General features: G+C 42.4%; 1 protein-coding gene across 1 annotated transcript in view; it reads right to left on the bottom strand.

Annotated features, from left to right (window-relative positions):
• The window catches only part of COL22A1 (collagen type XXII alpha 1 chain), a 201,863-nt gene that overhangs the window by 109,336 nt on the left and 69,330 nt on the right, over positions 1-23,197 (bottom strand). The window contains exons 6-11 of the mRNA XM_035561694.1: positions 22,594-22,869; positions 21,464-21,544; positions 20,758-20,871; positions 20,153-20,197; positions 14,310-14,363; positions 13,511-13,546 (exon numbers count right to left, since the gene is read on the bottom strand). Coding sequence (XP_035417587.1) covers positions 13,511-13,546; positions 14,310-14,363; positions 20,153-20,197; positions 20,758-20,871; positions 21,464-21,544; positions 22,594-22,869 — 606 coding nt within the window. The remainder of the gene's footprint in view (positions 1-13,510; positions 13,547-14,309; positions 14,364-20,152; positions 20,198-20,757; positions 20,872-21,463; positions 21,545-22,593; positions 22,870-23,197) is intronic.

The raw sequence follows: 23,197 nt of genomic DNA on the forward strand, positions 1-23,197 counted from the left end.
AAGAGAGGGCTGGTAGGTACTGCAGGCACTGAAGTCATATAGTGGCACAGATTGTTAGCATACAGAGGTTACGTAGCTTGCAGGTAGCTACATATTTCTATAAATGCCACTTTTCATTTTTCAAGAGTCATTCTATGAGTATTTACTTGAATTACAGCAAGGCCTCATTTGTTTCCTGCTTGGGTCACTCTGTCGGACTCTGTATGAATAAATACTAAATGTCAGTCACTACACTCAAAAGCTCAGTTCAAAATTGGAAGCAATATGTAAATGTAATAAAGAAATAGCAGAGACAGGGGGTACAGGCTAGTGAAATAGCTGCCAAGCAGACACAGCTCTGCAAGCGCACTGGGCTGAAGGATCTAGTTATCACGCTGTGAGAAATGGGTCAGCTTCAGCAGCTGGCATTAAGCCCCAGGGAAGAAAAGCTCATTGCATTTCTTGCACCAAGGCCAAACGTGGTTGTACACACTGAGAAGGATAAAAATAATTCTGTATATTCACAGGCTGGCCGTGTTCCCAGCTTTGACACAATGACATTCTGGTGGTGACATGTAAACTGTACGTAACTCTTTATCCCATGCATTTCTGCTGCCACCCATCTACTTTATGGACAGCTGAACTTTTATAGGGAACTTTTTCTCCTTTCTAGAGAAACATCTGGACTAGGACAGGAAGGTAACAAGGACCAGGACTCCAGGGAAGAAGCAGAAGAGACTACTACTAAGGAGAGGAACAGAGTACAGCTTCTAAGGCAGCTTCCCTTAGGCTTAACCAACACCTCCTGGTTTTGATGGAGTACCTTTATACTTCAGGTGGGGCAGCCTGTTGTTTCCTTGGCCAATAGTTTTGTGCAAAAATGTTTGAGCATGTATGTATTTTTACCTGTGAGGAAGTGTATTAGCAAACATGGCAGTTTGGTTAGGAATTTCCCAAAATACTGAATACTACAAACTGAGGATGAAGCACTAGACAAATTACTCTGAGAACTCCATATTTTTTTCCTCAATGAATTAATATAAATTCTGCAAGTGAATTAGGAGATTTTCCAAGCCATACTAAAACAAAAAGGTTAGGCAGCACTCAGCAAGATAGAATTTTGAATTTGCTTGTATTTAATGCAAGAGTTCAGTCTCACACAAAAGGATACAGAGCAAGGCCTATGCACTACTTCTGTCCTCCATGGGTGTCTCAAAGCAAGGTTTTTTATGAGCCACGTGTTTTCTCGAGACCCAATGGGCAAAAGGAAATGCCACATCCCAAGGAAATTCAGAGCCCAGCCAACTCTCAGCTGCTGCAGAGTATTGGTGTGATTAAATAAAGATATCCCCATCAGCTTCAAGTTACTACAGCAATTGAAAATACAGAGGTGAGCTGGGGAAGTATAAACATGCATAGATAGGTTCCTTCGTTAGCTTGTGCATTCCATTTCTAGATTTAAGCAAGGATATGTTCCTCTCATACCAGTGTCATGTGGATTTACCAAATCATGTCAGCTCTAGGCTACAGAGATACCTCCATGGTCAGGAAGGTCTTAAGGTCTTTTTTTAAATTATTATTTTAAAACCTATCATTACACACTCACCACATGCACACATAATGTACACACAGCTTAATTTGTTGCATATTATCCAAACATTCACCTCCGTTGGGTTAAACTGAGCCTTACTACCCCATATAATCACTGAACGTTATATATATGGTCTGTGACTAGATTACATCTACATCCCATCTAGATCCTCAGATGGCTGAATGGAGATAATTATAAAATTACAAAGTAGATAATCTAATTGCTAGATAATACGTTTCCTCAAGGCAGGAACAACTACTACATGGATTTTGGCATATCCAGCCTCAGAAAACAGACCTAAAATGGAGGAGGAAGTGGTTCTCCTGTACATGGAAAGATAAAGAGATACAACAATTCAGTATTACCTGATTCTAGAGAGACATCGAAAGCGCAAGAAGGAATAACCCATCAGTGCTGCTTTTTAAGCAATCTGCTCAAGTTTAACTGCTTTTCTTTCCTCCACTTGCAGCTCCTTCAGCAGCTGCCAAGTTTACAAACATTTCTTCCAACTCGAGAGCAGCTGTGGCCTATAATCACATATTTTATTTCAAACTCTGGGTTGTGGCCTATGTTAATGGAAATGAGAGCAAACTAAATAAGAAAATAATGGGGAAAAAAAAAGACAGTCCAAAACACATGGTTAGATTCTTATTTTCCTGTCAAATTCAAGTAAATCACTGGACTTTTCCTTCACCTTCACAAAGCAGACTACAGAAGATGTACCACACTGAGGTCGATTCTATACACCTTCTTTATTCTCTCTTCCAAATTGGTCTACACCTAACACAAAAGCAACCCTTTTCTAATCCCGCAAAATGAAATAAAAATTTTTAACCCTGTCACAAAACATCAATAGAGGTGTCACTGGGAGACCTGCACAAATCTGCCAAGCAGGACTCCATGAATCACGCAGTCAGCATATTGACAGCTTTGCAAGCCGGGGGATCTATGTCCAAGGTAGGAGATGAAATAGCAAAAGCTGAATTAAAAAAGAAGAAAATGGGCAAGATAAAATGGAAACAGAAGCAAAACTGAGCCGCACCGTGTTACCATTTCACGATTAATACACCTCTCTCTCCTCTGTTAATTAACTTCACAGTATCCCTGTCAAATGAGAATTTACAGCAACTCCAATATTGCTTTCATTCCACGAGGGTGACAAGTCAGAGGTGCAACTGAACGGAAAACATAGGGAAGGCCCCAGAGTCTGTGGCAAAGATAAAAACTCACTGCAGATTTCCTGGGTCCTAGTTCAGTGCCCTAACCGTAAGTTAATTCTTTCTCCCTCCTGGCCATTTGACCTGCATTTAACTTGGCAACCTGATGTTCACAAAGGATTAACCAGGAGACTGTGGGTAAGTGGCTGCTGCTGATCAACTGCTCAATACTAAACAGTTTTCAGTGTTTGATGAGAAAAGTGCAGATGGAGATGTTGCAAACTGAGTATGGTCTTCAGGTCCAAATGCCTGAGAACACTTCCAAGAGACTGCATGAGGTAGGAATGGATGAAATACCTTTTCCTTTTCTAGATTCTTCCATCCCAGAGTTACCAGCTTAAGAAAACTGAAACGAAAGAGATTTCACAACTCTGCAGCAGCCAGACGAGAAATATTTTTCTTTAGAAATATTGTCAGTTCTGGGCGTCGTGGTGTTTTTTTGTTGTTGTTTGTTTGTTTGTTTTGTTGTTGTTGTTTTGTTTGGTTTGGTTTCTTTTGTTTTGTTTTGGAGTGATATGGGAAAGATAAAGGTTTCATTAAAGGCCAGAGGTGATCTGCAGATCAACTGAGATGCAGGGCTGCAGTGGATGTGTCACCCAGCTCCATTTTCAAAAGCTGCTGACCAGACAGGCAGCACAAATGACTGCCATTTTCTAAGGCACAGATGCAGGACTGTATTAGCTTAATGATGCTAAAACTCTATTAATATCTTGGAAAATTTGACACCAAAACTGGCATTATCTTGTGCTTCTACAAGAAATAAGACATTCATCTCAACAGGGAGTTCGCTTCAGTTCATTCTAAGAAGAGAAGAAAATCATCTTGCTTTGTCGCAGTATTATATTCTGATTTAATAAAAAGAAAAGCCATGTGGACAAGATACACAGGAGTCAGTAGAAGTTGTAGGCGTGCCTGATTTATCAAGAAACCCAGCCCAGTATTCATACAGCTTGCTAAATGACAGTTATAAACATATATATATGTATATATGTATAAATATACACCTATAAACTTGGTGCTGCAGGTGAGAAGGTTCATCAGAACTTAGTGACTTGGTAACCGACCGTACCCTGATCAAGGTCACTGTAGGATTCAGAACAGGCTGGGAATCTCCTAAGACTTCAAAGCACTCATCATCACTGCTAATTAGCTTCATACCACCTGCAAGCCCGCTGTGACACTACTTCACTAACTACATAGGGGATTTCTGAAAGAGTGGGATGGTCAGATCCCTCTGACAACTGCTCAACTATCGATTCACCTGTATCAAAGCTGCCCCACATATCAAGCAAGACGGCCCACCTGTATCAACACTGCCTTGAAGACTTACTTGCACTAAACATCTACCTCTGCAACAGAGCAAGGGAGATAACAGATAACAACGTACTAACTGTTGTATTTGAAATTCCCCTGTTCAACAGCTATACGAGTTGTTTGATCAACTGACCAAATCCTCACAAGTTCAGAAAAACAACTGAGAAAAAAAATGGATTACAAAAGGTTGGATTACCAGCAGCAAAACTATTAGTTGCTGTGAGGCAGATTTCCTTGCAGATCTCAGAGGAAAACAATGCAAGCAAAGGCAAGAGACAACTCAGTTGACTCTGCTTGCATCTCCCTTGGTATTCTGCCTATGTACCAGTCCTTGCAAACAGCAAAAGACTGTCACAGTAAAGCCGGATTTAAATACCCGTGCTAATCAGGATGCACATGCAGCGCAGACTGATGGCCCCTGGAGCACCTAAGAAACCCAGTGTGAAAGAGAAAGCAAAGAAGACTTTGTATTATTGAACAACACGTATCAAGATGAGCGATTGGTTGACAGATTATTTGTATCCTGCCTTGACACAGTGAAAGCCAGGATCCTCTCTGCTTGTGAAAGATAGCCCAGGGATACAGATTTTCCTTGTATAACCAGACCAGATAATATAATAAAATCTTATGTCTTTTTTCCAGTGGCAAAACATATCCTGAACATATCCTCTATACTTGATCATGGAAAACCAATAAAACCAGACATGATGTGAGCAAGAGGTCCTTACTCATCCATCCCAAATTTCTACCAATGTGGAAGAACTGTTACCAAAATTGAAATTCTCATTTCTCTGTTTTGCATGGTTGGGACAAGAGGATGCATTTGTTGGACACTTTGAAATGTGAAAAACAGAACAGCTCTGCTCTAAAACCTTCCTTGTCTCAAAGTAAAAGCTGATGCTCCTTTCTGGTATATGCCAGAGCTTGGGACGAGACAAAAAGCTTGCCAAGTGCTAGAGGGGAAGTGCTCACTGAAGTAGAAAAATAACTCAGTCATATATCATGACACTGATTAATTTATGTTCTTACATCTACAGATAGCACACAGAAAATAGTTTGGAGCTTGTGGATGATTAGTCAGGTACTGGACTGATACATACATACATATATATACATATATATATGTATATATATATATATCTAGAAAAATCTTTTAATTCCTTTTGCTCTGCTTCTGGGAAACCCCTGATGCTCCAGACCTCCACACACACACCCCTCAGAAGTGTCAGCAGCATTTTGTACAACATCTGAGAAGAGCATACCAGGGCAGGGGAGTACTGTCTTAGGGTACTCCAAAACCCAGTGAAAACCTGCTCTAACTCATCTGCTGCTTCTGTCATTCCACATTCACCACTTACAGCCTACTCCAGTGCCTCGCTGAAGTGTGTAGAAAGCTTTTCCTCAAGTTTAACCACATCATCTAGCCTGTGATTTCTTCCCCTACCTGGTCTATAAAGCGATGCTGCTCCCTAAGTCTTCTTCATCTCATAGTGCATTACAAAGGCTGTGATTATTCTCCTCATTTTACATATGGAGACACCGAGGAACAAGAAGGAGAAAACTAAGGACGAGATCCCCTGGGGAGCCAGTGACAGAGCTAGGAACAAAACTGGGTCTCCATGCCACTTCAGCACCAAATGCACGAGATTCTCTTGAAATAATGACCACTAATGGTCTGCTCGCTGTTTCACTGGGAAATAAACATTTGCCATGAAAAAAACATTTGCTATTGTGCGCGTGTTCATTACCCAGAAAGGTTTGAGACAAAAATCACCATCTTTATGTCAAACCCAGAGATGACAGGTCTTGCGGGCTTTAGAAGACTTTAGGTAGTGCTGAAGACAAAGGGTGAGAGACCTAAAAGGGTGAATTTCAGATGTCCAGGTTGGTACCAGGGTTCGTAAAGAACAGCATGAAACACAGCAGTGCTGTGATACCACCTGCCCCTCCACCTGCACTGTCAGAGAGCCACGGTGCTCAGCCATGACCAAGGAAATTCAGCCAGGAAGCTGCTTTGATCAGTGGAGCACACCATGGGAAGGGGAAAAACTGGGCTGCTTGATTGTAACAGCGGAGCAGAGCTTGTGACACTGCCCCTGCCCTAATATCAGAAAGACTGAGAGGGAGGAAAAGCTGCATGGCTATCATGGGCTGGCTGGAAGGGCAGATGTGAAAACGTGACAGGGGCAGAGAGAACTTAAGACGGCTTTGACAGACAGCTGGTAGCAACCTGCTTTGTGTAATGCTTCAGCTGTCTGTAATTCAATAGGCTACGAGATCTGTTTCACACCGCTAGCAAAGCTTTTCACTTTTGCACCTAACAGACAGCTAATCCATACCTATCAATTGCAATATCGCTCTCAGGAACATCTCAAATCTGAACAAGAGTTATAAGTGACAGAATCAAGGGAATCTGGTTTTTTTTCTTCCTCTCCCCTCCAGCTCTTCTATCAGAGAAAGCACAACAATGGCAAATCTTTCTCATTCGCTTCCTTTCTACGCTGCCAATGGATCTTGGCAGAGAGAGCCTCTAAAGTGCTGGGGATTTCACAAACTTCTGGTTGCCAGTAGGTGTCATTATATACCAGCAGTGTGCCTGCCAGCCAGAGGCCAACGCTGAGAGAGTAAAATAAAAAGACAAAAGTGATGTTTTCTAAGTTTATGTAAGTAAAAAACAAGTTACTAGTATCCTTGCACTGCTGAGAATTAAGCTGTCACGATGCACAATTAGTAAGTGATCTGGCTTTGAGCTGTTTATTACCATCTGCAGCTGTTATTCTGGGTCGCAGAAAACCACAGAATTTCTCTAAAGCCCTCTAATTATTGTTAAGAAAGAACTCCATCAAACCACAGTTATTTAGCTGTGCAGAATGTACTTTAACTACAGTTAAGAGGACTCAGAAATACTCGAAGTGCAGACCGAAATTGTTTGCGTGCACAAGAGGATTCAGACCGTACTCGGAGCACTAAAGCAGACACCGACATTAATACACCTTACCCTTTAATGGGAAGGCTCAGAAAAGAAATGACAGATACAAATTACTCCAGTGAGCTGCACAAAAGCCTGATGAAGTAGTGGAGGTGCTATTATACAGATGTGTACCATTAGACAGATATGTAAACGCTGGATGGGGAGGTTAAGTGCTGGGTGACCTTAACCAGATGAAGTCCGTAGCCAGGAATGGATTCAGAGGGATATAATTCCCAGCAGCAGGAAAAAATAAAAAGGGGAAAAAAAAATCTGCAGATATTGCACTTTCACTTTCCATTACGAGGTCAATTTGAGCTACGCTCACATTATTTTTCATTCGGCAATAAACTAACAAGATGTGAGCGCTAAGAACCATGCCCTGAGGCGGCGATGTTTCCACAGACCTTGTCTCCGAGGAACACCAATTACTGGGTGATTGGGGTTTTGTTTTGTTTTCCAATTTCAAACTCAATAGTATCTCTGAACTTGGAGATGTTTTACTGTCTTGTTACTGTCAAGATGTGCAGGCTGAAAGAGCACTGCCTGCAGTCCTGGACCCTGGTGCTTCCCAGAGCCCTCAGTCTCCCCTCAGCCAGCCAGCCCCAGGTAAACCGAGTTATATTCGAGATATTTTGGACTTGATGATTATCCAAACACTACAGCAGCCCAAGCAATGCCTAGAACCTTCTGCAGCATCTTTCCTGCAACAGGGTTCAAGGCTTCAGTGGCAAAAGGACACAACGTCAGCTCCTGGAGTGATCATTAGTTTAGGTGTACGGACTAATTCTTAATCCTTGCAAACTCAGGCTCCACATTGTATACATGCTCAGAGCACACGTTCTACTACGTTCTGGTTATTCTCCCTGCTTTGTATTGGAGCTGGTTTGAAGTTGAGGCTCTCACATTTGGCACTTACTTGAACTGCACTGCAGCAGCCTGGCCACGTACCTGGCTGCTCCTGGCCCTAGCTTGCAGACTCAGCTTCCCAACTTAGGCTTTGATCTGCTTCATCACCAGGGACCAGCTGGTGATCTAGGCTCCTGGCTGAACCTGGGTACTATCCGTGACCCACTCTGCTCCGTGGCATGGGTGCTGTGAGGTCCCTATGCTGCCGGCCGTGGCATCTCAGCTCCAGTCTGCATTTCCCTTGGGGTGCAGCTAGCCCTTGCTGCACCCTGACACTCAGGGACCTGACTCTCAAACATTATAGCTCTGCATGCCCAAAATTCCAGCAACGGAGTCACTCACACAGCCCTTCTCATCCCCAAATACATCCCTTAAAAAGATCCAGGCAAAAGCTCTCCTTGCCCTCCAACCTGTGCAATGTTAGACTCCAGCAATGTTCTTTTTTCAGGCATTTCTGCACCCATTTTGCTTGAGCCCCAAGTTGCTGGATGCCAGCCAGCCCTGACCAAGAGGCAGTGTGGTCATTTGATAAACCACGCTGATGGCACAGCGCTGGGGTAAAGAAGTTACATGGCTTTTAGGTCAGACCTTTCTTAAATCCAGCTGCCTCGGGGTGAAGACAGAGAGAGAAGGGTTGCATGTAGATAGACTGCATCTAGCTGGGTGGATTTCCACAGCTTTTCCAGAAGCCCTAAAAATGGCAATATCTCCAGTTTGGAAGACACATAAGGGAAGGGGAAGCAAGGCCTTTATTTGAAGGATATAGCAGGAAAGATATTCAAAGCCCGGAGGGAAAGAGAGTCTTCAGCTTCATTTTACAGGAACAAAGACTAGCTGCTTTGCCCAAGGTCAGCAAATCTGATGGAGCCAAGTTTAAAGCCCACATCTCCTGCAGCATAGTCCAGAGCCTTAACAATCTGCCTGCTTTTCTATGCTTGGTCTTGCAGTCACTGCATCTCTAATAAGCCAAGCCACTTCAGAGGTTTTATTCTCATTAGAAATCCTATAATAATCTGCCTGAATTTTTATCAGGGCAAGTCATTACCATGAAAAAATTCCAACAACACAAACCCCCCACACATTTTAGGAGAACATAGACTTAATCTTCTAAAGTTGTTTCTCATATTCATTGCTGCATTTGCGATTATTAGCATGAAGGGAAACGGATAAGGCACACATCTTGGAAACACATTATCAAGGGAACTCCCATAGAGCACTGTAATCTGTAATGAAACCTTCATCCACACCTCTGCAGGAGAAGGTGGGTGCTCCTGGTTAGAGTTTTCTCCTCTACAGAGTGGCTTCCTGTGGAAAAAATCGAAGTAGCAATCACAAGACCCAACTTTTTCATCAAAAGCCTCATTCATTTTTCTCCCTGGCACCACACATTACTAGCCAAGCTATTCTGCATCCTGTTTCTCCACACACGAGGAGCCAGAGATTTTTCTTCAACAGCTATAGGCAGCATTGTACCAAGCCCTGAACAGGCTGGGGAAACTTCTGTCCCCTCCAGGGCAATGAAGCTGTTGGGGAGGTTCACCAAGAGTTGAACAAAAAACTGTCAGAACAGCCAGCCCCTAGCCTATCTGCAGCAGTGGCCTCATAGGAGGCTTCTCCAGCCTACTGTCCTGCTATTGCACATCACAATTTAAAGTGACTTGCAGACATCCGAAAGCAGAGATAATGTCTTTTGTACTGAATAGATCCTGACAGATGTCTCTCTTCAAAGAATTTGTATGAACTTTTTTTTTTTAAACACACACACATTTCATCCTCCAGAGCGAACTGCAAGGAGAATCTCCAATGTATGAAAAGCAACTTCATTTCGTTCCTTTGAAACTTGCCATCAGCTCGTTTTATTTGCTTCCCCTTAGCTTTCACAATAAAAGAAGCAATGAAAAAACGAATTCCTAGTGATGTGTCCGTACCACTCGGAGTACGACAGATTTTCACGTACCACTTCCCCTTCTCACCCCCGTTGGTTTTTAGGATGCAAGAAGGGTCACTCAGCAATGCTGGAAAGTGCTCTGCACCTTGCAAAACAAGGGTGTAAGATTTTGAAAGCCTCTAAATTAAACTTTGTATGGGGGCATTAAAAGGGCAGAGTGGCTTGTGACATGGATGGCTGTACCCCAGGAATGCAGACCACATACTGTACAGAACCTCTCTTGTCAAACATGATTTACCTGACTGATCAAGTCACTGAAACTCTGTCTTGCTTGAAACATCCTTAAAAAAAGCTCTACAGCTGTTCTTTCTGCCCTCGCTCCTCTCCTGCACCTACTCCTTTTGAAGGAACAGAGGTTTGAAGATATGCGTTATAAGCTCTGCAGGACCTTGCCATCTGGTCTAGCAGATACCTGCTTGAATAATCTACAAAAGAAAGCCAAAACATTGCCTTTCATGGTGATCATGTTATAGTTTTGGATATTTTACCATGTAAAATCAGCTGCTTGATAACATGAGTGCATGAAAAACAAGTGAGTAAAGACACAGCACAAACTTATGAACAGAAATATAACAGACTACGTGTAACGCCACAGGGATTAAACACTTCAAGGGCTGAAAGATGATGGCCAACAGCAGAAAATCAAGATCCAACATAGCAGTGGCAACGGAACCACACCTGAATAAGAAAATCCACCCAAAAGCAGTTTGCATGATTACCTGAAGATGCATTATGTTATTTTCTGGTTTGGTACCTATGTGCAATTCCTTGGTCTGCACTTGCATGTTTCTGCACATAGAGATCGGCCTCCATCAAGCTGAGTTATTTAGGCCTGGCAGGACATGCTGGGCTGTCGCTTGTTCCATCACAGCAAATTTCTTGGTTTACAAAGTCACACAAGACCTCATGTCGACATGAATTAGGTTTTTAGCCACAGCTGCTATTATCTTTTGGTTTACCACTAATGATGTGCTTGGCATGTCATGTGTTCTAATGCAAGCACCATTCCGGCTTTAACTTAGAGAGATAACTGAGGTAACAGCCTGGAGAATCAAAGCCAGTACCACTGTTGTCCTCCTGGAAAAGCAACGGATTTGCCCTCTAACAAATGCCTCAGACCTCACGTAATTGCCCTACACACAATACTTGGCAAAAACATGATCTGGCAGGTGTTTGGCACTAGCACAGCTGGAGAGCAATACTATAATAAGGGGATCGTTTTAATCTCTTCATCTCAGTCTTTTCAAAAGGTGCGATAACCTTCCTCTCTCAACACTTAGGATGGGAGCCTTGTTCCTACAAGAAAGTCCACAGTACATGCAGAGCAAAGATTGCACAGACTGCAGCTGTTTGAAGTCAAATATCTCTGATCTAGTTTCCTAGCACTGGCCCATACCCATAAAATCAAGGAAACATAAAGCTGTCACAGCCAGAGTGAAAAACAAGAATTCATGCTCATGCAGCCATTAGAGCACAGCAGGCAAACAAAAAGGAGCCACATGAATCCTCTCCTTCCAGGTGTGTCACGTTCTCCTGTCTGGAAAGGGTCTCGTTTCCTAGGCTGTCCTCCTTTTTCAGGAGGATAGATGGCAATCAGCATCACAGATATGTGCAGCCCATCACCCCGTAGTTGTGGTCGCTTTCCTCTCATTGTGGCTTCTTCTGACACCAAGACACAGACACGTCTTCCACCCCTATATCCATTGCACACAGGCCTCCTGCAGTGGTGACCTCCCCACCCTACCTACCACTTTCTGCTACTGAACGCTCACCCTCACACCTAACAGCTGACTTTAAGATAATTTTTACGTTCAGGAAAAATATACACAGACACATACACCATAATGTTCCCTTTAATCAAGCCGGCGACTCACAGCATATCAATTTTTGCTTTCCGTCAGCAACAGCAATGACACTCAGGCGCTAGTAGACATGTGGGGCACACACACGCGCTCCCAAATGCACATCCTCTGCAGAGGAGCACATGGTGCCTTGGCTGGTACATGTTCCAAATCAACAAAACAAGCTGGCCATCAGCTCAGGGATCTCTGTGCCTATACAGTCATTTGGGGCAGTCCGAGTTGTTTGGCTATCCCAATCAGAGCAGTTCTGGGCAAACCTATTGTGTCTGGGGGGGTCTTCTTATTTTTTCCTCCTTCCGATCCAGACTTGCAGTCCTATTTTTCCAGGCATGAGAATACTATAGATGGAGTGATGTTTTCCACCACTTTTTGCAGAGATCAGAACATAAGAAAACAAGAACTTGCTTCAACTGCAGCACAACTTATATCATAAACATCATGTTTCCCATCAGACTGCTGACTCTCACCACCTGCCAAGCACGAGCTGGTTTCCAAAGGCTGAATTCTGAGTCTCAGAGGCTAAATAGTGGCTGTCAGTGGGAGGACTGCAGGAAGATGGATGCAGAAATGTGCGCTTTACAGCCCCCATGTCTCTAGCCCAGCTCAATAATATTTCCTGCCATGAGCAACCCTCATTTAGATTGTAATTTCACATGACACATTACCACCTTATACAATCAATATATCATAATCACAGAAAGAACAAATGAGGAGATGCAATGGCCATAAATGCCGTGTTCTTGCTACTGCAGCAATCTTCCTTTCAGATCACAATCCAAAATTATTTTAAATTCCCTGAGCAATCGGGTAGCCACAGAATCCCTAGAAAACAGTTCCACAGACTCTTAAACCCATTTGCAGTATGAAGCATGACAATTTCCTTATTTCATCCCATCCATCTCCTAGACCCTCATGTTGATCTTTTCTCATTGTACCGCACAAAATGAAATTTCATTTTGGAGAAGAGGAAAACACCTACAGCCAGGTGCAATATGGAGTTACATGGGGAAACAGCTAATTGCCCTCTGCATTCTAGGTGTATAGCCTCATTTTTGGGGGGAGTGGGAAGTTCCCAACCAGAATTGCCTGGAAATCCATGTCTTTTTTGATGCACATTAGTCCAATTATGCTTTATTTCCCATTGTTGATCACAGTTGAATGTATTTTTCAAGATAGATGATCCAGCAATTTTCAGTGGTGTTACTTTCTATCTTTAATTTTAAAACTCTAAGTCTTATTTCTCTATCTTAACTGGTATTTGCAATAAGAAAATACTCTGGCTTTCGTCCTTCATGTTATTAATGAAAATATCCAATGGAAAAAAAAAAGAATTATAGCAGTCTCCTCATGACCCAAATTTAATCCTGTTGAAAATTCAATAAACTTGAACTTATACATTCCGTTTGTTTTCCATCCTTCCAGCCAGTTGCTTTACTGCAGTATCCTCCATGAACTCACTGCTGCTTACATAAAACAAAGATTATGATTTCAATTTAATAGTGTTTTACATGTCCAGTGCACAAAGGAAACTCAAAGAATATGAAGGGGAAAAGCAGTGAACACTTGAAAGCTTTTCTGTAGAAGGAAGCTTAACTCAACATAAAACTTCCCCACAAAGATCCAATTGTATCACATCTATTGCATTCTGTGCCCTCCAAAAGTTACCTCCAAGCTAAGCAAGCATCTCTCATTTAATTAGTTCAAGAAAGGATTAGATCTTACCTTTTCTCCTTTTTCTCCTCTGCCATAGGCTCTGCCCTAGAAATGCAAAAAGAAGGTACATTTAATAGCAAGGGTGTCAAACTATGTTGTAAATATATATTTTATCTTTTCCTTGATATCTAAGTGTGTGTGCATATATATCACTAATACAGATATACACACAATCACAGGATGGCTAGTGTATGTAAAGTCACTTTTGGGGGCAAAATTCCTTAATAATATAATTTTCAGTGACAAATTAAAATAGAAAGCCCATCCCCAATTCTCCTACTCTAGCACCAGAAAACACATCTTATTTTCCATTGATACAGGAGTCTGATATTACATTTCCGAAATCAAAGATGCCAACAACCCTGATTAGACTGAGGGTTAAAGACTTCCTTGCTTAAAACCTCAGTCTGGCATTTGCATTAATTGCAGCTGGGGAAAGCTGGATCTTGGTTATCTGAATGTAAAGGCATTGGGAGAGATTTGCATCTTCTTTGTGTGCAGTTGCCTCTTACTGTCCTCTGCTAGATGTGCAGCAGTGCTAAAACCAAGTACATCCAAGACACATATTTTAATTAAAATGCCAATACTAAGTTAATCATCAGCTAAATTCAAGGACGAACCCATCCATTCCCCCCCGAAAGGCCAATGGATGCTAGAAAGACCAGCTTCTCCCTGGTATAAAGGCCAAGGAAGAGAAACATATTAAACAGAGTACACTAACACTGTGAGCAAATGTTCCATGTAGAGGAGAGAAAAACTACTTGTATTTCTAACTCGTTATCTAAAAATCATTCTATTTCTTACTTACTGACTCTCCTTTTTCTCCTCTGAGTCCAGGAAGCCCTTGACTGCCACTTTCTCCCTTCAAAAAAGAAGAAAGGTTGTTGATACTACAGAGATAACCACAGGCACAGAAATAACAGACAAAATTTCCTCTTAAACCTCCCCATTGTCTTCACTTGTGAGCTGCATCATGTTGGTGTTTGCATTTCTCAGTTAGGTTTTGGTTGCTTTGTGGTTTTGTTTATTTATTATTTTTTATTTGTTTTTGGAAAGCAGTGCAATGAGGGCTCGGCTGAGATCGTGGACACTTCTGTTCCCACTAGTCTCTACTGAGAAGATTTCAGCTCCTGCTGAAAGTCCAGAAGGATGGGTTGGACATCATTGCATTTATACAGACTTGAATGCCCAAGCTCTCAGATTGATTTTGCACTTTATTTTTCATATGAAAATACTGTTGGAACCCTTCAGGGTGCACTAGCAAGGTGTAGAGCTCTTTATTGTGAAGTACTTCAGAAGTCATTATTTTCTGTTAAACCTGGGAAGAACTTAGAAAGTTGGTTTGCATAAGACCTAGAGGGTGCGCACCTAAGGTGTGAAAAAAATAAACCAGTAAATATTGTCAAGACTTCAGAGTCATTTTTATACTTCCAATTTCAAAAAAACATTGTTTTCATTCACATCAGATTTTCATGATCAGCAAACTCCTCCATTCCCTAGCAGAAAGGTACAACACACAGTCATTCTCATTGCTTCCACAAATGGAAATAAAAGAAAGGCAAGGTGTAAAAAGATAGTGTAGAAAAAATAAAAAAAAATGTAGAAAAATAGAAAAAAAATCAAAAATGTACAAATTACAATTGGTAGGGAAACAAAAACAGGAAAAACAAGTATATAGGGAAGAACAGTGATCACTCTAAACCCCGTCAAAACTTTTTCTTCACTTGTTTCTTAGGAATCACAGAATGGTTTGGGTTGGAAGAGACCTTAAGGACCATCCAGTTCCACCCCCCTGCCATGGGCAGGGACACCTCCCACCAGCCCAGCTTGCCCAAAGCCCCATCCAGCCTGGCCTTGAACACCTCCAGGGATGGGGCATCCACAGCTTCTCTGGGCAGCCTGTGCCAGGGCCTCACCACCCTCTGAGTGAAGAATTTCCTCCTTATATCTAATCTATGTCTACCCTCTTCTAGTTTAAAGCCATTCCTCCTTGTCCTATCACTACACCCCCTGACAAAAAGTCCCTCCCCAGCTTTCCTGTAGCCCCCTTTAGGTACTGGAAGGCTGCTGTAAGGTCTCTCCAGAGCCTTCTCTTCTCCAGGCTGAACAACCCCAACTCTCTCAGCCTGTCTTCATAGGAGAGGTGCTCCAGCCCCTTAACTATCTTTGTGGCCCTCCTCTGGGCTCATTCTAACAGGTCTATGTCCTTCTTGTGCTGGGGCTCCAGAGAAAAAAAAGGATAGTTTTCACCCAGGAAAAAGAATAGTTGCCAGATTAAGGAAGGAAACAGACAGAGAGCCAAGGAAGACGTACCATTTGATAAACATCTATTAAATATAGAACTAAAGATGTTAAAAACTGCAAGTGCAGAAAAATTACCTGAAAATCATTGTTATGTACTCCACAGTCTTAAGACTGGAAGAGGGACCAACTGAGAATGTATACACTACTTAGACATGTTTAAAGCTATTTTTAGTGTTGCCAGTCACTCCTTTGAGTCCTCCTGCACCAGGAGCTGCTGCAGAGCAGAAGGCTCTGCTTGCCTCCTGCCTGGTTCTCACCCAGAACACATACACCAGAAACACGCTGTGCTGAGCTTTCCATCCATCATGAACAAATACAGTGTCACTGTTCCTCGTACATGCCTCAACTGTTTGTACTTCCCATTGACTTTTGCTTGTAGGGAGTTAAGGTAGTCTGTTGTAGACATGGTATCAGGCTGAAAATATCTCAGACCTGGGACGGGAATCTTCACTTGCCACAACAGCAGTAAATCCAGTGACCCCTGCACTCCCCAGGTCTTCCCACATGGACTGCATAGGATTTAATTTTTTTAGCTCAATTCTTTTTGTCCTGATCTCTGCCCAAAAAATGTGCTTAGCTGCACCAGACACTGAAATATTTGTCAAGATCACACTTTCTTTTCCCCCGATGCAGACAGACTTTTGAAAGCATCCATATCAGTTTTGCCAGGAGGAAAAAACCTCACAGAGCAAGTAGCACATATGCAAAAAAACAGCATTATAGTCAAAGGCAGGTAAGCAACACCATTTCTACAACATGGATAGAAACCGATCCCACAGAGAAGACATTTTCCTTAAGCTCAGAGCACAGATTGATAGCAGTGCTAGAAGAGAGAAGAAGCCCACTGACCATCAGCCCAGTGCCCCAGCCAGCCAGCCTGGCTGCCTCCAAAAAACGCAGCATGGATGGCAAGTACAAAAGAAAAATAAATTGAATTAGGATGTTGTTAGAACCTAAAACTTATCAATGAGACCCAAGTTCAAGCCAATTCTTCCAAGGCTATTTCCTGTCTTGCTCTTCCCCAACACCATCCTTTACTGTATCTCCCTCCAAAACATGTATAGTGTGTCTCCACACAGAAACCCCACTTTAGCAGCATGGATGACTGAAGTAAAAATGTTCATCTCTAAGATTTTTTTTCTCACTTTTTCTAGTAACCACAAGCTCCTGTTTTGCCCTGGGTTTTGAAAGACAAATTAAAGAAGAACAGAAACTCATTATCCTCCCATACTGGGTATATGCTTGGAATATTACCCCAGTCAGATAGCACCATAGGAAAAGCCTGTCCAAACATCCCCCACCAAAAGAAGAAATATACTGTGGGAGCTCAGGATAATGGAGCCTGAATGCTAATCTCTTTGCCTTCAACCCAGATAGATGACTGCCACAATCACTTTCCTAAACAGACCCTCAAACTGACTTGAAAAAAAAAAAAAAAAAAAGAAAGAAAGAAAGAAACAAAGAAAGAAAGAAAAAGGTAGCCATTATTTCTACTTTGGACAAGGAGTGAATAAGCCACCAGCTACCGCTAGTCCAGGGTAAACAAACAAATAAATCCAAGACAAAACAACAATAACAACTACCTTAGCTTAGACACAGCGTTACAGTCCTCTTCCTTTTATCAACCTCTCCAAAGATCTCCTTTTGAGGCAAAGGGGGGATTTTGGTTTCTAATATTGATCTCCACTGCTATTAGTACCCCCGGTGGGACTCATTTCTCAGGTGACTCACACCAGCTGCATGTTGTTTTTCTGAAGCAGCTAGATCAGCTGCTTTCCTGGCTACTTACATGGCCATAAAGTCCCTTGTGGGGTATTTCTCAGTACCAGCCTGTAAAATACTTCTGGATAATGCCCAAGTGCCTACAGTCCAACTTAAATATCCCTTGGGCTCCAGTTATTTAGGATTAGATTTCAGCCTTGCAACTCACCCCCAATAAAGAGATGCTCAATTATGTTGATGTCTATAGAGAAAATCATGACTTCTGACTCAGAGTCCTGACATCAGTGTTTCTACCTTTTTCTGATAATTTCTTGCCTTCTTAATTAGTTTACTCCCACCTCTCCATTTAGTCAATTAACGCTTAGTCTTTTCTTATGCTGTACTTGCTTGCTAGCATGTTTTAATCAAACCTAAGAGTATAGTGGATATGGATATAATTTTTTTTTTTTTTAGCATTTCTTGAAGCCACAGCTAGTGGATTTATGTAACCAATAGAGATCTTCAGTATTCATTACCTTAAAAAAGCTTTACAGCCACCCTCATTACACAACAACACAGCTTTAAAACACAACCCTTGCCCCTTAAAAATGAGGAGACAAGCTGAATGATCATGACCATATTTTGGCCACTTCTACCACATAATGCAGAAGCCAGTCATTTGTGGGGGGCCTTGGCCCACCTCATGGTAATACTGGGGAGCTGCAAATAGCACCCGCTTTCTTCCCCATTGCCAGCATTTCAGCTGGGGTGGCTCAGTAATATACAAATAGAAAGGAGGGGAGAGAAATTTGTCCCTGCACAGAGAGCAGGGACTGGGACAAAGCTGATCTTCAGCAAGCTGGTCTTTGGCTGGCCTAGGCAAGAACTGTTGTCAAGGGCTTTATATATTATTTAATCTTTGCTAGTCAGGAATCAAATCTATGGCTTGCTGTATTTAGCAGATAAAGAAGCTAAGTTGTCTGTCTCAAATCATCAGTTGTTTATACCAGACTGCTGTCAGAGCCATTTAAGTGGCATCATCCCCAACTCTCAGAGCCTGTGACATGGTCCTACCTTAGTAGCATGCGAGTCATGGAGCACTACATCCAACAAAAACTCACACACATCTCCAGAGCCATCGAGTTACCCACCTGCAGGGGTGGGACAGCCATTTGGGGATCTGTTAAAAAAAGCCTCCTGCTGTGTTGCTTGGACATAGCCTGTTATGTAAACAACTAATACCTCCTATGCTGCGCCGTGCTGCACAGTACAGACATCCTCGCCAGTGCGCAGACCTTGTCAAAGCACTGAAAGACAACAGGATGCTGCTGCAGGGCGCTTTTATTATAACCCTCATTGCCCTCCTGCAACCTCCTCGCAAGAGTCATGGCCCTGCCATTCTTCAAAACAGCCCTTTATTATTTAGGCTGTCACAGATTAAAATAGAAAGTTGCTATTTATATTCCCATAAGGAAATATTTTCTGCAGTTTCAGTCAGGCCCATCAGAACACTAATGCACCCGTGCTCTTTATTGCTAGCAGAAAACATACCCCCAAACACAGACCCTCTTTACTCAAGGTTTCTCTCTGCAGGCAGAAGAGCAAAGCTTGCCCCAAAAAACAAACTAACAAAAAACAAAACAAAACAACAAAAAACACCACAACAAAAACAGTGCTGAGAATATCTGACCTTCCAAAACCCTGAGATTTCTCCTCTCCCCTTTCACAATGTTTCAGGACAACTAGACACCTTTTGCTGGGATGCGGTGAGTTTATTCACCAGTTTTAAATTCAGTGACTGAATTTGCAGAAGTTATTCAGGTGGAAACATTTTTGAATACAGATTCTTCTCCAAAGGCTTTTTAATCACACAGATGGTGAAACTGGGAACCACCAGCACCACCAACTTGCGCCTCTAAAGCAACGTGAATCTTTGTTTTCTTCCAGTACAAGTGCTCTCCTCTAAGTCTGTTGTTTCACAGCTCAAACTAGAGCCAAACAAGAAGGAGAATGCCTGCATGTTGAATGTACACAACACACACACATCAAAGAAGCTTGCAGAACATGCAGGATAATATAGAGGTTGCACTGTGAAACTTAAAGCAGCCATCACAACCATTCTCCTACCCTGTTATCTAGGAAGAAGAGTACTAGGGAAAGTGGCCTGTATTTAACATCAGCTCATGACTCAAACGCGCTCGTTAATAACAGATTGTGGCTAATCCCTTGCCCCAGTCTCAGGAGATATTGTAAAGAGTGACTGGGAGGCTGCTACCTAACCTGCAGCTATCTAGTGCTGCTGAGCAAGGCTCAGCACAGAAGGGTTTCCAGGTGACTCATCATGAAAGCTGTGCATGACCCAGCGAATAACAGGAGTTTGCAAAAACACCAGTTTAGAACCTATATGAAAAGATTTTGGAACACATTTATTCTCAAGTGGCAACAGAGGCTCAAATGCAAGCCTAGAGCAAAGATACGAGTCAGGCAGAGTCCCCAGCACTCCAAGGTCATTGAAAAGTATCTGAACTAAGTGATAAGTCAAATCGATACTTATTTCTCAACATCTTCAACTCCTCTATTTACTCTGAAACTGCCTTTTTTTGTTGGTGGTTTTATCAGACAGATGAACTAGCACATCTTACTGACCTTTTGGCCTTTAGGACCTTCAGGGCCTATTGGACCTCTCTCCCCCTAAAGAAAAAAACATGATTAGTCAGATGGATCTTGTCATTATATAACATAGAAGGGACCCAATCCCACAGTTACTGAGGACAACAGAAAGGTTTTCTGGTTTTAGTGGACAGCAGGCTGAAAATGACATGTCCTCACGAGCATTGACAGTGAAGTTGGCTGCTCAGAAGCCCCAGTCACAGCCAATAGAAGCAATTACACGATTTTTAAAAGGTATGAGATCTTTCTTAGGGTGGCTATATTTACGTCCAGAATTTCTTCCTGCTCAGCTGAAGAAAGATGTACACGTCTGGGGTGGATAAAAATAACCACTTTGTTTTCCAAGGTTGCTTTCAAGACTATCAGCACGATCAAAACTGAATTAAATAAAGATGAAACACCTGGGAAGATTGCCATTACCTCTACAGACATCCCACCATCTGGTTCTTTCTATGAAGTGCTTACCACCACTAGGTCTCCAAGCACTTCACAAACACGGTATTTCTTAAAACTCACTTTCATGATATCATTATTTCCAAACCCATCCAACATACCAGAAAGAAAACACATTCTACACTCACCTTTTCTCCGGCAGAACAGGAGCAATTGACGGTCTTGAGGTGGGCAACTTGCTCGCTGCCAACAGTGGGCTTCACTTCCACAGGAGGTGCTTCTGTCAGGACTGTGACCTGGCACTACATCCAAACACTCAAGGTCATGATGAAGACTTTGATGCTAGAAAACTTTCTCTTCCACCCACTTTAGAGAAACCACATAGGCATTACTGCACAGCTAAATATGTTAGGAATGAAATCCCACAAAAGCCATTCATTCGAGCAATGGGAGAAAATGTGGCAAAATGAACAATGAATCTCTTTAACCAGGATCGAGGGGAGAAGAGTGAAAGGGGAGTGGAAGTGACTACTGAGAGCTGGGCACAGGAAACTAAGGAGCAACTTGCACTGTGTTAGCTCTTCCCAAATAAAACCAGTGGGATTCATGCTGAATATTTCATGCTGAATTTCTGTTGTTCCATCATCACTTCAGGGTTTTGTTTCCCATGACAGTTTGACAGGGAAAAAGTGACTTGGAAACTTCAAATTCCTCATACTCATCCCTTTACAGTTCTCTTCTGGCACTGCTACTTTAACAATTATATAGCTAGGTTTGATTCACCATCATTATAAAAATGATAAACCCACACTGTCATATATTTCCTGGTTTGTGTAATAGATTTCAATGAAGAGTGTTCATGTGAAAATGAATTAATGACAAAAAGAAGCTTACTGGTCCAGAGGGAATGTCACAGCAGGTCTCCAGCTCAGCATGCCGAGAATCACAGTAAATAACCATCCGCTGAAGATCAAACTGGAAGACAAAGTGAGGCAATAGTCTCAGAGACAGTGAATTATTAAAGACCACATGTCCTTTTGTTTGGATACACACAGTGCAGATGAAGGCAAATAAAAACCAGATGGGGCTAAATTCATGGTGATTCTGTGACTCCTGTAGTCAATCTCTCCCTCTCTCAATAACAGACCAGTATCTCAGCATTCTTCAAGAGTGCTGTGTTAATGAGCCCCTGAATACGCCTATTAAGACTGTGATGCTGGTTTTAATACAATAAGGAGCTCTGCTAATCTCTGTGCCCTGGCCAAATTCCTGTCTGGGAAGACATATTTTGCCCACCTATATTCTTCCTAGAATTTCATCTAGACATAAGGTTTGTTTTTCTCCTGTTGCGCCTTGCATCTTCTGACCATTTACCCCTGTGTGAGAAATGCTATTAGCACACTTAATATGCACATCCCATCCTTGTTGTGCAGCTAAGAAAGATTACCTACGTCTCAAACCACCCATCATGCATAAGTTATACCAGGTTAATGCAGCAACAAGACCAATGTGCAGGTTTCAACTTAAGTTCAATTGGAGCAAGAGCCATTTAATATCAGCTTTATTTTCCAAGGAATAGACTATGTCGTGACTCTACCTAGTTAACAAGATTTCTTTTTTTTTTTTCCCCATCCCTTGCTGTCACAGGTGGAAACCTTCATAAGGCCAGACTGGACAGAAAAATATCTTTATGTGTGTAGCTCAGTACTCATTTCAATCGTATTTATGGATGATTTTGTCTCTGATTCTAACTCTTGTGTATCCTGGGACTAGACAGAAAGATAAATGCATTTCTCATTTTTAATCCCTTTTACATAGATATTGACAATCTCGCATAAAAAGGCCACAAGTCTTACACATGATGAAATGCCAATCTGTTTCAACTATGCAACACAGGTAATATTTCAGTGATGCTGCTTCTGGAAAAGGGTCATTTACAACATAAACACCCCAAAATACAATCACATGCTGCAAGCCCAACACTGAAAGTTACACCAGTTCTAATCGGTACGCGCAGTACTTACGTCAATGGGGACGCTATCGTACAAGCGTTTGCCAATCACAGTCTTTCCCTGAATGTCGATATTTTCCCTGTCCTCAATAGGCAGCATCTGCACCAGCTTGCAGTCTATGTAAAGCGAGACAGCCGTTGACTGAATGCTGAGGGCAATCTTGTGCCAGCTGCGGTCAAAGAGATCACTGACTCGTGCGCTGCGGAAGACCACTCTCACGGCATCTTTGGTGAGCCCAACGGCATTGTACTCCACCGCTTTGTTCTCTCCGTCCAGACGGATTGAGACCTGAAAACAGACAGAGGTGATTTTGCTAAGTAGGTGTACAGCCTCCTCCTTCCTCCTGCCTACTTTCCATTCCAACTGACACCCCAAAGGCAGGGATGTGGTTAGAAGCTGATGCAAAGAGCAGAGGATGTTCTTTTGGATGAGATATGAAGTTGGATAGGGAGCCTTGGATGAGATATGAAGTTGGTTAGGGAGCCTATACCTGTTCTAGTAAACAGACAGGGCAGGGCACAGGCTTGAGCACAAACCCTTGATTATCCAAAGCCTTTCCTCATGAGCACGCTCCCTGGTATGGTTTCATCCCATGTCACCATGATGCCTCCCAGGC

This window comes from Cygnus atratus, chromosome 2, assembly GCF_013377495.2.
Source record: "Cygnus atratus isolate AKBS03 ecotype Queensland, Australia chromosome 2, CAtr_DNAZoo_HiC_assembly, whole genome shotgun sequence".
Classification (NCBI taxonomy): Eukaryota; Metazoa; Chordata; class Aves; order Anseriformes; family Anatidae; genus Cygnus; species Cygnus atratus.